General features: G+C 46.7%; 2 protein-coding genes across 7 annotated transcripts; one reads left to right on the top strand and one right to left on the bottom strand.

Annotated features, from left to right (window-relative positions):
- Positions 1 to 5850: 5850 nt before the first annotated feature.
- Positions 5851 to 10371, top strand: LOC119291048. 6 transcript variants are annotated; one of them, XR_005142190.1, is made up of 3 exons: positions 5851 to 8799; positions 9345 to 9420; positions 9943 to 10371. XR_005142190.1 is itself a non-coding variant. In XM_037569742.1 (2 exons), the coding sequence occupies exons 1-2, from the start codon at positions 6084 to 6086 to the stop codon at positions 9985 to 9987; spliced, it is 2658 nt and encodes an 885-aa protein (XP_037425639.1). In that variant the 5' UTR covers positions 5851 to 6083; the 3' UTR covers positions 9988 to 10371. The 6 variants fall into 6 exon arrangements, 2 of the variants coding, with proteins under 2 accessions (XP_037425639.1, XP_037425637.1); XR_005142189.1 differs by having other exon boundaries at positions 9345 to 9440; XR_005142188.1 differs by having other exon boundaries at positions 5851 to 9420.
- Positions 10372 to 10679: 308 nt separating this feature from the next.
- On the bottom strand, positions 10680 to 14374 carry LOC119291047 (translocase of chloroplast 34, chloroplastic-like). Its single transcript, XM_037569739.1, has 8 exons — positions 14238 to 14374; positions 13999 to 14119; positions 13752 to 13859; positions 13538 to 13662; positions 12121 to 12385; positions 11436 to 11504; positions 11187 to 11348; positions 10680 to 11078 (listed from the first exon to the last, which is right to left on the bottom strand). Exons 2-8 carry the CDS (start codon positions 14095 to 14097, stop codon positions 10926 to 10928), a joined length of 981 nt encoding a protein of 326 aa, XP_037425636.1. The 5' UTR covers positions 14098 to 14119; positions 14238 to 14374; the 3' UTR covers positions 10680 to 10925.
- Between the last annotated feature and the right edge of the window lie 363 nt (positions 14375 to 14737).

Here is a 14737-nt window from a genome sequence, read left to right as displayed (position 1 = left end):
CCTCGATGCTCAGCTCGTAGAGCTACAGGAACTCGGCGGGGTCGACGGTGCCGTCATAGCGTGGGGGCAGGTCAGGTTTGAACTTGCTCGGCCGGATGACGTTGCGAAGCTTCGAGGTGAACGCGCGACATCCTGTTGTGGCCACGGGGGCCCGTCGAGGAGGTGGAGCTTGGTCCTAGTGCACGCGCGCCGCCACCTCCTATGGCGGCACGCGGGCTTGACGTGGGGGTGAAGGAAGCACGCGTGCTTCTCCTTGAGGCCGCTGCACCACCTAGCAGCTCACCTCTTCCCGTGCAGGTGCCTGGCGCGGTGGGTCGCGCCGTGGTGCCACATGCCTTGGCTCGATGATGACTCCCTGGGCCGGAGGTGGTGGAGGAGCCCCGTGAGCTACTTCGCCCGCGGCAGGCGGCTGCTAAGGCAGTGAGCGGGCTGGTGCAGAGGAGCCCCCAGCAGCACTTACGAGATCAGCAATCCGCTCGAGCCATTCCTCGTAGAAGTCGTCGACCGGGCGGTAGCGAAGGAGCTTCCGCGCCATGAGCAGAGCAGCCTGCGCGTTCGCCGGGCCGTGACGCACGTGGGAGGATGAAACTGTCGGGGTCAGTGACCGAGTGTTAGTGCGCCTGTCGCGGCGCACTGAAGAGTGCAGCGAAGAAGCTTGCTGCTCGTGGCAGGCAGGGCCCGTGTCGGCGTTGTCCACCGGAGACGGAGCACGACGAGCACAACCATCACCACCGGAGCCGTCTGAGCAACGCAAGCGGCAACTGCGGCCCGGCTCTCGGCGCGAGCGCGGCGTGCGTCAGCCATGGAGGTGTCGGAGTGACGGTGGATCGATCGACGGAAGAGAAAATCCAACGCACCCCTACCTGGCGCGCCAAATGTCGGATTACAGGTTCCGCAAACCCTTGAAAGGTTCAAACTCCGGGGTGCATGCGAAGATCTCAACATACCCAGCCTGCCTACTCGCAATCCTCCTAAGCCTAGTGCGACGGGCTCGAAGAGACAAAGGGACACAACAGTTTATCCTGGTTCGGGCCACCTTGCGGTGTAATACCCTACTCCAGCATTTTGGTGGATTGCCTCGAAGGGCTGAGGATGAACTGGCCTCAGGAGGTGAGGTGTTCTTGAGCTCAAGAGAGCTGGTGAGGTGGTCAGGGGAAAGTGGATCTCTTCCCCTCGCTCTGAACTTGATCCCCTCCTCTATGGTGGTGGCTAAGTCCTATTTATACTGGCCTTGGCCCTCTTCCCAAATGTTGGCGGGAAGGGGTCCCACAACGACCAGATTTGAAAGGGGACAAGTAGTACAACTTATCCTGACTAAAGTGGTCTTCGCCTGCAAAAAGCCCCTGGTCGTGACGCTGCGGTGGGCTCGGTGATGACCTCCGTCCTGCCGTCCTGGTGGTCTTGGTCTTGTTGCACCAGAATGGAAACCTTTGGTTGATTCCTCGGGACTCCGCATCTGTGGCTTGCCTCCCTTCCACCAAAGAGGAAACTGGCGCTCTGCGCCCGCTGGCGCCCGCCTGGCCTTGGTCGTCATGGCTCACGTCAGCTGAGCCTCGTGAGGGGCACCTTGCATAGAACTCTCTGCCCCTCGGGAGCCAGCCTGAAGAGGCTGATCCCCTCGGGGGTCTTAGTGTCGTCCGCCTCATGAGGCTTGGCCCCTCACGAGGGTCTTGAATCATTGATGCTGAAGCTGGGCTGTACTAGGCCGTCGGTGGAGCCACGCCGTGGGCCACAGGCAGGCAAGTCTGGATACCCCCATATCCAGAACGCCGACAGACTTGCATCGTGGTGAAGTGGAGCGGTGGAGCCTTGGCAGGGTAATCCACCCTTGCTATGTCCGGCAAGCCTGCCGGGGCGGTCTAGAGGCTCGTCTCCGGAGCAACTTCTCCCTCGCCAGGCTCTCCTTCCAAGCAAGGGAGGTTTTTCCCTTGGCAATATCTTGCTCTTCTAGCTTGACTTGGCCTTCTTGATTGCACTCTGATCCCACAGGGAGCTGATCTCTTGTGCTTGGCCTTGTACTTGGATGCTGCAATCTTGTCCTTGGACCTATGCACAGTCTGGGCAATGGACTCAGGGTTTGGTGCATCGGCATTTGCCTTCACGAGAGAAGCCTCTAGTGAAACCTATGGCCCCGGGTCTATTTTCCATCATATTAGTTTCCGATCTACTATTTTCCATCATATTAGTTTCCAATCTACTATTTTGTAATCTTTTACTTTCAGATCTATAAACCAAAAAAACCCAAAAATATTTTATCTTCTGTTTATCTATCTCTATCAGATCTCACTTTTGCATGTGACTGTGAAGGGATTGACAACCCCTTTATCGCGTTGGGTGCAAGTTGTTTGATTGTTTGTGCATGTATTGGTGGCTTGTGCGTTGTCTCCTACTGGATTGATACCTTGGTTCTCTAACCGAGGGAAATACTTATCTCTACTTTGCTGCATCACCCTTTCCTTTTCAAGGGAAAAACCAACGCAAGCTCAAGAAGTAGCATCTAGTAGAGGCTTACTAGGGACAAGGTATAGTTTATGTATTCACACATGTATTCAAGTTTCTGGTCAATACAATTCTAGCATGAACAATAAACATTTATCATGAACGGGAAATATGATAATAACTAATTTATTATTGCTTCTAGGGCATATTTCCAATACCGACACCTACTACCATTACTCCACCCCAAGAGCGCTATCCAGCATGCATCTCAAAGTATTAAGTTCATGACAAACAGAGTAATGCTTGAAGCATGATGACAGAATGTAGACAAAATAAGGTTAATTCATATGTTTGAATCCCGTCGTTTTACCCTTAGTATGAACAATACAATACGTGCCTTGCGAGTCCTCCTGTCATAGAGTAAGGACACCACAAGATTGAACCTACTACTGAGCACCTCTCCCAGTGAAGATAATCAATCTAATTGGGCAAAGAAGATGGATAGATCAAAGAGAAATAAAGTGCTATAAAATCACACATATATAAACCTTAGAAAAGACTCATATACTTTCAATGAATAATGTGACCATAAACCCACAATTCATCAGATTCCAACAAATGTAATGCTAAAAGTTTACATCGAATAGATCTTTCAAGAGATCATTGTATTGGAGATCAAAAAAAAGAGAGGACCATCTAGCTACTGCTATGGACCCATAGGTCCCGTGGGAACTACTCACACATCATTATGGAGGTCGCAAGGTTGCTGAAGATTGCCTCCCCACTAGGTTCCCCCTCCAGCAGATTACCGTAAAAACCCTCCAGATGCGATCGCGAAAGAACAGAGGCTTGTGGTGGAGGAAGAATTGTTTCGGGTCTTGCTCTAGGGGTTTCTGGATTTTAGGGAATTTACAGGCCAGAGATTAGGTCCATCTAAACCATGTGGACCCCATAAGTGTTGATGGCGCGCCACCCCCCTTAGGCTTGTCGATCCCTCGTGCATCTTCTGGTCTCTCTCCGAAGCTTCTAGGGTCTCTTTTGGTCCAGAAAAAATCACCCTAAAGTTTCATCGTGTTTGGACTTCATTTGGTATGGTTTTCCTGCGAAACAAAGAAATAGGAAAAAACGGGAACTAACATTTGGCACCAAGTTAATAGGTTAGTCCAAAAAAGATATAAAATGGCATATAAAACATACAAGATTTGTAATATAATAGTATGAAACAATCAAAAATTATATGTACGTTGGAGACGTATTAGAGTGGTGTAGGGCATTGGGGATGGAATTAACATTAGGATCACCTCTGATCATTGGATCCCATCTACATTGCCTCATCTCCTCCAACTACCTCAATGATCTAGGATCTAGGATCTTGGAATGAGGAGATGGTCCAGACCTTTTTTCGGGTTGACGTTACTGAAGAGATTTTGCAGCTGACAGTCAGTAGATGAACTGGCCTCAGGAGGTGAGGACTATGCTCGTTGGCGTTTCACCAAGTGTAGTGATTACAGTGTCCTAGCCTACAATTTTGTCCGCTCGACTCGGTTCATGGAGGCTTAGAGCAAGAACGAGCGATGTTTATCGTCTGGCTGTACCTTGATGGAGAAACAGTGGAAGTCAATACGGCCTGTCAATGCTCCAAACAAGATGAAGGTTGTTTTGTGGCAGCTTGCCCATGATTGTTTGCTATCTCGGATTTAATTGCAACGCCAGCACGTCCCTACCTCGGAGCTTTGTTGTTTCTTTGAGAGATTGGAAAGCATTAAGCATTCTCTTATTTTCTGTCCTTATGCCCGGGAACTAGTTAAATGAGCTTTCAACATCAATCCCTGTCGGGCTGATTTCACCTCTCCAAGGTTGTGGCTCTTCAGATTCCTCTCTAGGGCATGCAAACTCAATGCATTCGTTATGACTATCTCAATTTGACATATATGAGATGCGCTAAACTATGCGAGGAGTATTTGCGAGGCTTCCCATCCTCGACGCCTTGCTCTCAAGATCAATGCATATGTTGATTTAATTGTGCAGCACTTATAGGGTCCGGTTCCTATTCATAGGCATGAGACTTCATCTTCAAGTTCTGATTGGTCTACGTCGCCTCCGGGGTCCGTTTCTTTTCTCTCTGATGCTGCAATCTTTGCTGATCTAGGCAAGTCTGATGGCTTTGAATCAGGGGTGCCAGTTCATGGCTACCTGCAGCGAGTCTATCCCTGAGATCCTAGCCCTTAAGATGGCTGAAGCTCTGGCTCTTCGTAGAGCATTTTATTTGGCACAGGAGGAGAATATTAACTTTGTCAATTTCATCACAGATTATGTCTCTCTAGTACAGCGCCTCAACTTTTCTATCCATGATCGATCATCGATGAGCTCGGTGTTTTTTTTGGTGAATACACTTAGCAGCATATCATTTCATTGATAGGTAGGAATAGATAGTTTTTTGTACAGATGGCATCCTCACAGACGTACACCAACATGCATCTGGGACGGTGCATCATCGAGCAGGGGGAGGAGGATGCTCAACCTCGATACAGAAGATCAGGTTACAGGTATGATAGTAGCTAAACCCCTGGCGCCTGCTTTGGCCCAGAGGCGAGCGTCTTCCTTGATGGTTAGCACGAGATCTTCGGTGGAGGGTTGGAGGCCGTCGAAGATGGCAGCGTTGCGATGCTTCCAGATGGCCCAAGCAGTCAATGCGACGATGGAGTTGAGTCCTTTACGTAGGCAGCCCAGTAAAGTTTCGGCCACTAGAGAGCACCAAGCGAAGAAGGTCGTCGTGCCATCCATAGGGGAGGGGGTGAGCCGGCACCATGAAAGATTTTCATGACAAGTGATATGGGGAAACACGCAACCGGAGAGTAGGTGATCGATGGATTCCGTCTTCCGAGAGCAGAGGATGCAGGTGGGGTCCTGGATGAGGCCGTGACGCGCGCGGCGCTCTGCCGTCCAGCATCGGTCTAGGGATGCAAGCCAGAGGAAAACCTTGTTATTGGGAGGGGCCCAACTCTTCCAAAGAAGCTTCCAGCAAGGCAGAGTGGTGGACCCGTGAAAAAGGGCTTGATAGCAAGACTTGGCAGAGTAGGTGCCATTCGCCGTCCACCTCCAAAAGATACGATCGGGCGTGGGGGTGAGGGTTGAGACTGGCGTACTCTAGGACCTCCGGAGGCCCAAGCGTAGCTCGGTGGGTGTCTGACATCAAATTTGCAATAGTTAGCTTCTCTTACGTGGCTTTCAAACATGTTCGTTGGCGCTATAATGTAGGGTCTTATGTCTTGGCTAAATCTTGTATGAACTCTAGGCCAGATTTTGTATACTCTTTGCAGTGGTGTTGCTTGGTTAAATAAGATGCCGACGTTCTAAAAAGACACGAAATCAGGAGAGCGAGGGCCCGAAGCCCCCGAAACCTCCCCCCTTGTCCCCACGCCCGCGCGAGCGCTACCTCTCTCACCCCCTGCGCCGCCGCCTTCTCCCCCCAAGCTTCGGCTCCACCAAGGTAGCCCGGCCGATTCTCGCAGCCCATTGAAAGCCGGCACGCCGACGGCCTTCGTCCTCTCGCGCCGGCCCGTCACCGCGATCCCCGCCGGCACGGGCGCCTATCCCCACCTTGCTCCTTCTCCCCGCTCGCGACGCCGTTGCCGCGCGCCTCCATGAACTTCTCCGACGACTGGCGCTTCCTCTTCCCCGTCTCCTCCGTGTTCAACCCGCCGTCCCTCGCCCCGCCGGACGCCTCCCACGGGCCCCTCTTCTTCACCCCTCTCCTGCCGCCCGCCCCGCTCCTCTCCCTCCCCTTCCCCTTCCCTCCGCCCCTGCACGCCTCCACCACCGGTGACCTCCGCCACGCCCTCCGCTACTTCGTCGCCTCCACCTCCTTCCTCCCCTACTCCGATCTCAAGTCCCTCTCGGGACCCCTCCTCGCCGCGCCGTCGCCGCCGTTCCCACCGCCTTCCAATCTTCTCGCCGTCCTCCCCTCCCGCTCCGCGAGCTCTCTCGTCCTCTTTTTCCCGTACGGCGAGAATGCGGAGAAGATTGCTTTCGCTCTTGTGAACTCGCCCGTTGCGAGCTCTGCCCCCGTTTCGCTCTTCGTTCAGAGTGATGGGTTCAAGCACCCTGGGCACCGCATACAGCAGTTTGCTGCTATTCCTGCCCAGTCGTCCTGGTCATCGGAGCCGGATGACAGCTGCGTCGAGGGTTTCCTGCTTGCTGCGACATTGTACTCAGTGAGTTGGTTCAGGGTCGAGTCACGCCATTCGGGTTCCCTGGTGCTTGTACCGGTGGCCAAGCAGGGGTTTGATGCTGCTGTCGTGCATGCGTGCTGGAGCAGGCATTTTCCGTCACAATGTGCGGTGCTGCTGGAGAGTGGGGAGTTGTGTTGGTTTGATCTGAATACACGACTTGGAGGAAAGACGAGCGTTGGTTTTGGCAGCAATGGTGAAGACTGGGGGGACTGGCTGAGCTGTGCGTATGGAGCACAACCGTGGATGGTGATCGTCGCAAGCTCAAAAGCCGTCCTTTTGGTTGATTTGAGCTTTGTAGATCATGGTGACAAATACGTCGTGGAAAACGAGCCACACAAGTTTCAGTACAAGGTTCTAGCAAAAATTGGGTTGCCAGGGTTGTTTGAAACTGAGCCTTTTGACAGGACTGAGCATTATATTGCATTCTGTAAGGCTGGGTTCGATGATTCCCATATATCAGTAGTGACAGAGCGTCACTTGATTCTCCTTGATGTGACAAAGCCCTTGGAACCTGTGTTGGCTTGGCAGCATGGGCTTGAGAACCCAAATCATGTTGCCATGTTTCGGCTATCTGAATTGAGACCTTCCAAGGAATATGAATGGGCTTCAAATTCAGGTTTTGCCATTTTGGTTGGTTCGTTCTGGAATGGGGAGTTCAGTTTGTTCTGTTACGGGCCTAAGGAGCAAGGTTGCCCAGATAGTTCTCATTTATACGCTTGGGATATTCCTTCGAGGCTTTCTCTGACAGGTCAGCATTGTGGCTGCAGCAATGGAATCATGAAAGAGATATTCTCAACGCCTGTTTCAGTATATGATGGGTATGCTTCCCAACACCGCGCTAAGTCCATTGTTGGCTACTATGTGCTTCCAGATGACCTCCCAATATCAGAGCCAACATCTGCCAGCTTTGCCTTGATCCGGCTAACAGCATTGGGGAAGTTAGAAATGCAACAGTATCGTGCATCTCGAGGTCTGCATGATGAAATTGACACCCCATGTGATGAATCAGAACATGCATCCATCGATAGTTGTTCATCCATTTTGATTGACACTCAAGGTGAAAATGTCTCAACCAAATATCGATTCTTGAAGTTGCATTTCCTATATGAACATCTGAAGGGCAATCTATGCAGTGCGTTGGCGAAGCATGGTAGTAGTGTTAACGGAGACGGAGATCAAATTATTATTAGTGAAGATGTGTTGGCATTTGCAGAGGATAACTCTAGATCCAGCGTGCTGCCAGTTTCAGATTTCCTATGTAATGCTAGCATCCCCATGAATGTTTTCGAAATTGCATGTCAGAGCATATTGAACAGTCTACCTTCAAATATTCTTCATGTCTCCCTTTCTAAATACAAGGACATGCTAAAATGTGGTACAAAAGAAGGCTTATTAGAATATTTAAAAGTTCCTAGCTGTTCGCCACACAATGAACTTCGGCCTTTCCTGTTAGCGAAACCATCAAGCACATGTGAGAAGGTGACTAGCAAAGCGGTATCTCAAAATGCTCTTGTTGGGCCAGTGCTCCCTGTGCATGTCCTACTTGCATTGGAAGAGATGAACAGGGGCATAGACAGCCCTTCGGAAAGAGAAACTGCAGAAACTGACTTGGTACGCCATCGATGTAGTGAGGTGCTTGGAGCCTTTGTTCCTGAAGTATCCATTGCTGAATCCGACAACTTTGATGGATGGTTCTCCTCACAAAAGTTGAATGACAAGAAGTCATATCTTGTTTACGAGCCTTGGATTGAAAATAAGTTTACTCTTGATGAAACTGTTATAAAGAAGGAAAACGAAGAGCAAAAGGCCGCTGATTGTACATCTTTTGAAACGTCTGCAGCAGCATACAAGGATGAGAATTTCACGACATTTGTCTATGGAAAAGCTGGGACTCTTGATTCTGGGCCTGAACAAACCACATCTGATTTGTTTGATTTCACCCCAGTGAGGATGGATTTTGCTTCCACAGATCTAGACATTCAACCTGCTGAGGAAGAAATATACAGATGCTTGAAGAAACAATTTGTAAGATGGCAAAATAATTTCAAGCCTTACCAAGATTTTTGTAGCTCATATAAAATACAAAAGCCATCATAATGGCCTGCAGTGCTCCATTCAGTTGTAGCAGGTATTTTGCATTTCCATGTGATGACATGTAAATTTGTTGAGAAAAGGACAGACTAGTAATATATACGCTCTCAGATACTTGGCCTGGTATAGACATACAGTGCTGTTTGCATATTTCAAACACTTCTTGGGAGTTAGATGCTGTGGGCGGCGCTGTAAATTATGAAGGGGTAGGATTCGAATAACTCGGTTTAAAATACTCCCTCCGTCCTAAAATAAGTGTCTCAACTTTGTACTAACTTTAGTAGAGGGAGTAGTATACTATTTTGTTAAGCTTTCTACCATGTTATTTTTGACAATGTGTATGTTAAGATACAATTTTGTCACTGGCCAGGATTGCAATAGACCTCCTTTTCAATTACAGTTTTTAACCTTCACTTTTGACTGTTAGCACAACTCATATGACCCTGAGAAAATTTGCAGCCATCATTTTGTTCCTTTGGAGTTTGAATACATGCTTATATTCAGATACTGTGTAGCATTAACCAGGGCCGTAGTTAACCTGTTTTATTTTCAGTGCTCAAACATTTCTTTTCTTTTTTACAGCACCTATTCTATTGACAGGATTTGCCACCTTGAGGTGCATTTAACAGGAATTTCACGCACTTGATGTTAAGCATTGGTGCGCCATTTATAGACCGTGTAATTACTACCTTTTCTGTACCATGCTCTAAGCCTTTTGGATGTGTTATGTGATTAACTGCCCTTGTAGTATATCATGTCCCACATGGTAATTGAAATAGAAGAAAATAGTAACATCATGCCCAAGGATAGTTATTTAAACTGAAACTGTGTATCATTCTGAAGTAATTTTATCCACTCAATATCGCCAGACATCTTGAGTGACAGAAGTTTTTCATTGGATTGAGTGCCCCAAACTTGTTGATTACTATATTGCTGCGGCTGCATTCACTTTGGCCTTTTCAGTTGTGATTCACACTTTCTAATGGTAAAGGGTAGTAAGAAAAACCAAAATAATTAGTGTGAGAAAAGAACTCGTGTTGTTAATTTAGAGGTTCTTCTCAAAGCATGCTAGTTTTGCATGTATCTATATATGCATCTCCTGATCTCCAAATCCTTGTTGTGGAAGTGCCAAAACACGTTACTAAAGCAGAAAAAAAATTCGGATGGTTCAAAATTGCAGGTAGCAAGGCAGCAAGAGTCCAAGCCATATTGGGGCATTACATAGGCGACAAGGAGGGAGTGCTATTGCATCAAAAGTTAAACATTTTGCTGAGTGACAACTACGAGCATTAGCGCAGGCGTTCTTTTCTTTTCTTCTTCTTTGTTGAGAGAAATCGTGTGGCAGTTGTAACCTAACCAGATACGTGCACTCGTAAAAAAAAACTGTCTCACATGAGTTTTTCTTCATTTCAGTTGAGCCAAAACCTGCCATTTGGGCAAAGTTTTTTGGCTGAATTCTTAGTTTGCTATGGGCTGCAACGATAGTGGCGTGTTTGCCTGTTGAACTGTGCAGTGCAAGTGTACATATTTTTTCTTGAGCACGGACCATTGTATCTCATGATTCTGAAGCTCCATGCTGATGCATGAAAGCAAATCCAGTCACATGATGGCCTCGTGATTAATGGTATTTATGTTGTACTCTCGCATTGGGAATGCATGTTTGAGACTGCACTGCATCACGCAACAGTCATTGTACAGAATACAGTTAGAACACTCAAATTTTGTTCTTCACTGCACTGTAAAACAACAGTTGATAAGTAGAAAATCCTTTTTGTTTATGCTATGCTAGTGAACTGCCAATCACCATGGCTTCTGATCCGGGTGTAGAGCTGTTTATGGAGCAGCGTCTGGGCTCAGGTCTTCTCTCTTTTTTCATCACTTGTTGAACAATGAAGAAATTGCATTAATCTCCAAACATTCAGGCCATACAAGAAATTCAAATAATTATAGTTCACAACAATAACATTTGCAAAATTGTGAGAGCGTAATGAAATGGGGTACATAATCTTAACATCTAGAACACTAGCAACTTTATTCAAGTTGTTCCTGAGAGCTCTATAGATCCCCCTAAACAGACCACTGGAATTAGGAGCACAAAAAGAACAACACGGGGAGTTGAATGGACCACGATCAAGAGACTGGCATGCACTCTCATTGGCCAGTTCAGGCCTTAGGGTTGCGGGATGACGAAACTTTCTGGTCTACCGGGTTGCCGCTTCCAACCAAGTCTCTATAGCGCTGCTCCCAGTCATCCAGCTTCCCGTTCGAAATGTCAGAATGAATAGCCCTTCGGATTCCTTTTACCACAAAAAAGTACTGAAGAAGAGCATGAAGGATTAATCAGTAAGTATTATGTTTATATACAAATGATATGCCAAGTTTATGCGGTGAATTTTACTATTATTTTCATGTGGGGAAGCTAACCTGCACGGCAAGGATGAGAGGTATGTACTTCTTCCAGCGATTGTTGGGATTTGGACCGTCGATTAACTTCTGATCAACATGAATGGACTTGCTTCCATTTGAGACAACAATAGTAATTTCTTTCATCAAGTTTGGAATCCATGGAGTTCCATCAGGAAGAATCTGCACAGTTATATGGCATCCTCAATTAAAATTCAAGCAGCTAGGCAGAAGCAAATGCAAGTCAAATACAGTGTGAAACCTACAAACCTTCGCCCCATTCTCATTAGTCTTGCACCTTCCACTGTTCTCTGCCAAAGCTATTGGCAAGGGAAAATCCTAAAAGAAACAGAGCATAGTGCTTTTTGTCAGAACTAATATTCATATCACATACACTGAAGACAAAGGCCCCATAAGTACGACCGTTTATCTACAGTATCTATCATATACTGACAAATCCGATTGAAATGTTATGAAGTAGCTCGTAATTGAAGAGTGTGTTCCGAAGTAAATCAATGGGTGGAGCATGTTTCATGCAGTCAAATCAAATGCTCGTCAGACTATCATGGACTAAGACACTGCAGATCATCAAAAAATTCCATTACAGACGAGGTTCAGTTTCATAATGTACCAGCACATGGTAGCACTTGAAGCTACAGAGAAACTCAAGAAATTGATCATGCAGAAAAGGATCAAGATCAAACCGAAAGAGGACGGAGAAGAGACGGTTTCATATAATAGCTAGTATTCATTCTGGGCACCCAGGGCGAAGAGCGCCAAAAAATATCAACCAAAACAACTTGGAAGTATTTCCGCAGAAATATGTTCATGAGAAACAGCAGGACTGTAGTTTAGGCAGAGGAAGCTCCACAAAATCTCAAAGAAGTTGACAGTGTGCTGATATTCCATTAAATAAGATGGAAATGATTGTATAGCAAGTGAATATGTACATTACCGCATATTCTCGTTTGCCGATTCCTGCACCAGAACGGATATATCGCAAAAGCGACTCTGATCTTCTTGCAAGGAAATCATTATAGTCAATTCCATCAGGAGGAGACAGCTGGGCATGGGTCAATACAACCAATGTTCTTCTCCAAATGGCCTTCCCTAATGAATTGGTGATGGCTCTTATAACTTGTTCATCCAATGTATCCATTCTATATGTATCCAAGCGATCGACGTACAGGAGGACATCAATAGTCTTCTCCAGAAGAAACCTGCAATACCATTGATAAAACATTTAAGATACAAGCATAGCAATAAATATTATGATATACAGATTGTATGACAACAACGGTGGGCAATTATGAAAGCAGCACAAATTTTTCTATAGATGCCAATTCAGTGTACTGCAATCTCAACAACCTTTGCTGTGATTACAACTGCTAACAAATAAAATATGGTTCTCTAGAAAGGGAAAATTAATCCAAGGAAAAATTGAGAAAGTGGAGACAAATAAGATAAATAAGCACACGCGGGTTACCATTTTAACCTCGTTAGTATGCAAAAAATTAAAGTCCAAGGGGAAACCCCAATTATGATATCCAAATTGATAGGTCAATTGTGCAGATGCACCCACTACAGTGTAAGGTAACTCAACCACTATGTATCACATCAAGCACTTAAGGTGGGGTGACCGCCAGCTGACTACTATACACCATTGCCAGCATAAAATTAACATATATGCATAGACTATTAGAGTTGAGCACTTTTAGAGAAATAATGGACTTTAATAGAGTATATAAATTACGGTCCTGAATGCTACATTAGGGACAGGATTATCACAATTCACAAAAGTAAACCAGTAATGATTTAACGACAGCAACAAAAAAGATAGGACAGCTCTGTTCAGGAACACAAGATTTATGTATAAACAGAAATGCAGATGTCTCTTCTTTTATTTTTATTTATGTACTTAAACTCTACATCTCTACCCATGCAGACCAATGGAAGAAATTGATACGTTGATCTAGAACCCAAGCATTCACCATCTTTTAAGTACATATTAGCAATATGCTACTTCAGATCAATGTGATTGCTATGCACAACAAACTGATTGACCTAGAATCTAGGCCTATATTGACACCATGGGAAAAAAGACTCGTAAAGTCTAGATACCATCCCAGGATCAGCATTTAAGCAATGCAGTAATTCAAACTGAAGGAATTTTCGAAATGTGCGAGCAAAATGATCTTGCCAGTTGACAAAACAAATAAAACATCAAATTCATAGCAACACGATGAAATAATCTACTCATGTCCCTAAGTCAAAAATGACAACCCTCATCCAAAGCCCTATATTACAAGTTACAGTATCCACAATCAATTGCCACTTGCAAACAGCATGGTTACCACCCAACATGTACATACCTCTTTATGATCTCCACAGCCTGCTCATTTATATACCCACCTTCAATGAGCCCAGGAGTGTCGATAATGTTCAAGGTGAATCCTGCCCTGGTGCGGGAGCACATCATTGGCCTCAGACCCTCAGACTGCATAGAAACAACATTCAACGACGCGCTCCCGCATAAGTAACTCAAAAAGAGGCACAAACAGAGACAGGGCCAGGAAGAAGTGAGACCTGGAACGCGCTGACGTTGGCGACCCTCTCCCCGACAATGGAGTTGACAGTGGACGACTTCCCCACACCGCCCTTTCCCATCACCAGAATCGTCAATGTGCTCACATTCTTAACATCACAGCATAAGCAGAACATACAATTTGTCATCAGTTCGTCACAACTCACAATAACAGACACAAACAGAACCTAGTCATGGCTAATTTAATCAGCTGGTCCAGGCAAGGGGCGTTAAATACGCGTGCAATACCTCCTCCTTGAGCTTGCCGAGGAGCTCGTGCAGCTTGGTCTGGGTGGCCGCCGGGAACTGCTGCAGACCAACCCACTCACGGGGTATCGGCGCCGCCATCACCGCCCGTTCCTCCTTACCCCTGACATGCGGACGCACCGACACAAATCAGAAACATTAACCCAAATTGGTCAAGGCGCGCGGCGGCGGCAGCGAGAGTGCGCGGCCGGACTGAGCCGGTAGGTGGAGGGGATGCTTACCTGGCGATACGGAGGCCGACGAGGCGGGCGGTTAAACCCTAGACTCGGCGGAGGTGCTCGGAGACGGGGAGTAGGACTCGGCGGAGGGGGTTTATGAGAAGGGAAGAGATAAGGAGCGAGATGGAGATGGGGACTCTCTCCTTCTTCTGTCTTGTTCATCTTTTCTTTTGGGGTCTTTTTTGTCCTTTTGCTTTTCTCTGTGGACTAACGGGCTGGGCCTGGGGCGCTTGTTCTTTGGGCTGGTTTTATGTAGGCCTCTAAAGAAAAGTAATTTCCTCTCAAAAAATAAAAAAGTAGTTATCCCTGAATAATACATTTTTTCGCTGGATGGAACCCTTATTCCTTAAAATTTGACAGTTTTGTTAAATCTAAGAGTCTCTCATGTCTAAGTTTTTTTTTTGAGGGGAAAACTAGCTGCCTTTATTGCCTAAACCACAGCGGACTCGGCCGCACTCAACATGGCACCTGTCGGGTTCGGGTGCGGATAATGGTCGTCCAAA

Source organism: Triticum dicoccoides, chromosome 4B (assembly GCF_002162155.2).
Source record: "Triticum dicoccoides isolate Atlit2015 ecotype Zavitan chromosome 4B, WEW_v2.0, whole genome shotgun sequence".
Classification (NCBI taxonomy): domain Eukaryota; kingdom Viridiplantae; phylum Streptophyta; class Magnoliopsida; order Poales; family Poaceae; genus Triticum; species Triticum dicoccoides.
This window is presented reverse-complemented; position numbering and strand designations above follow the sequence as displayed.

Bases quoted from the DNA above. Each gene is read 5' to 3' on its own strand.
- LOC119291048 (XM_037569740.1), top strand. From the start codon at position 6,084: ATGAACTTCTCCGACGACTGGCGCTTCCTCTTCCCCGTCTCCTCCGTG.
- LOC119291047 (XM_037569739.1), bottom strand. From the start codon at position 14,097: ATGGCGGCGCCGATACCCCGTGAGTGGGTTGGTCTGCAGCAGTTCCCG. The intron at 13,860-13,998 runs GTATTGCACGCG...TGTGATGTTAAG, and splicing joins TCGGCAAGCTCAAGGAGGAG to AATGTGAGCACATTGACGAT. The intron at 11,079-11,186 runs GTTAGCTTCCCC...GCTCTTCTTCAG, and splicing joins CTCTCATCCTTGCCGTGCAG to TACTTTTTTGTGGTAAAAGG.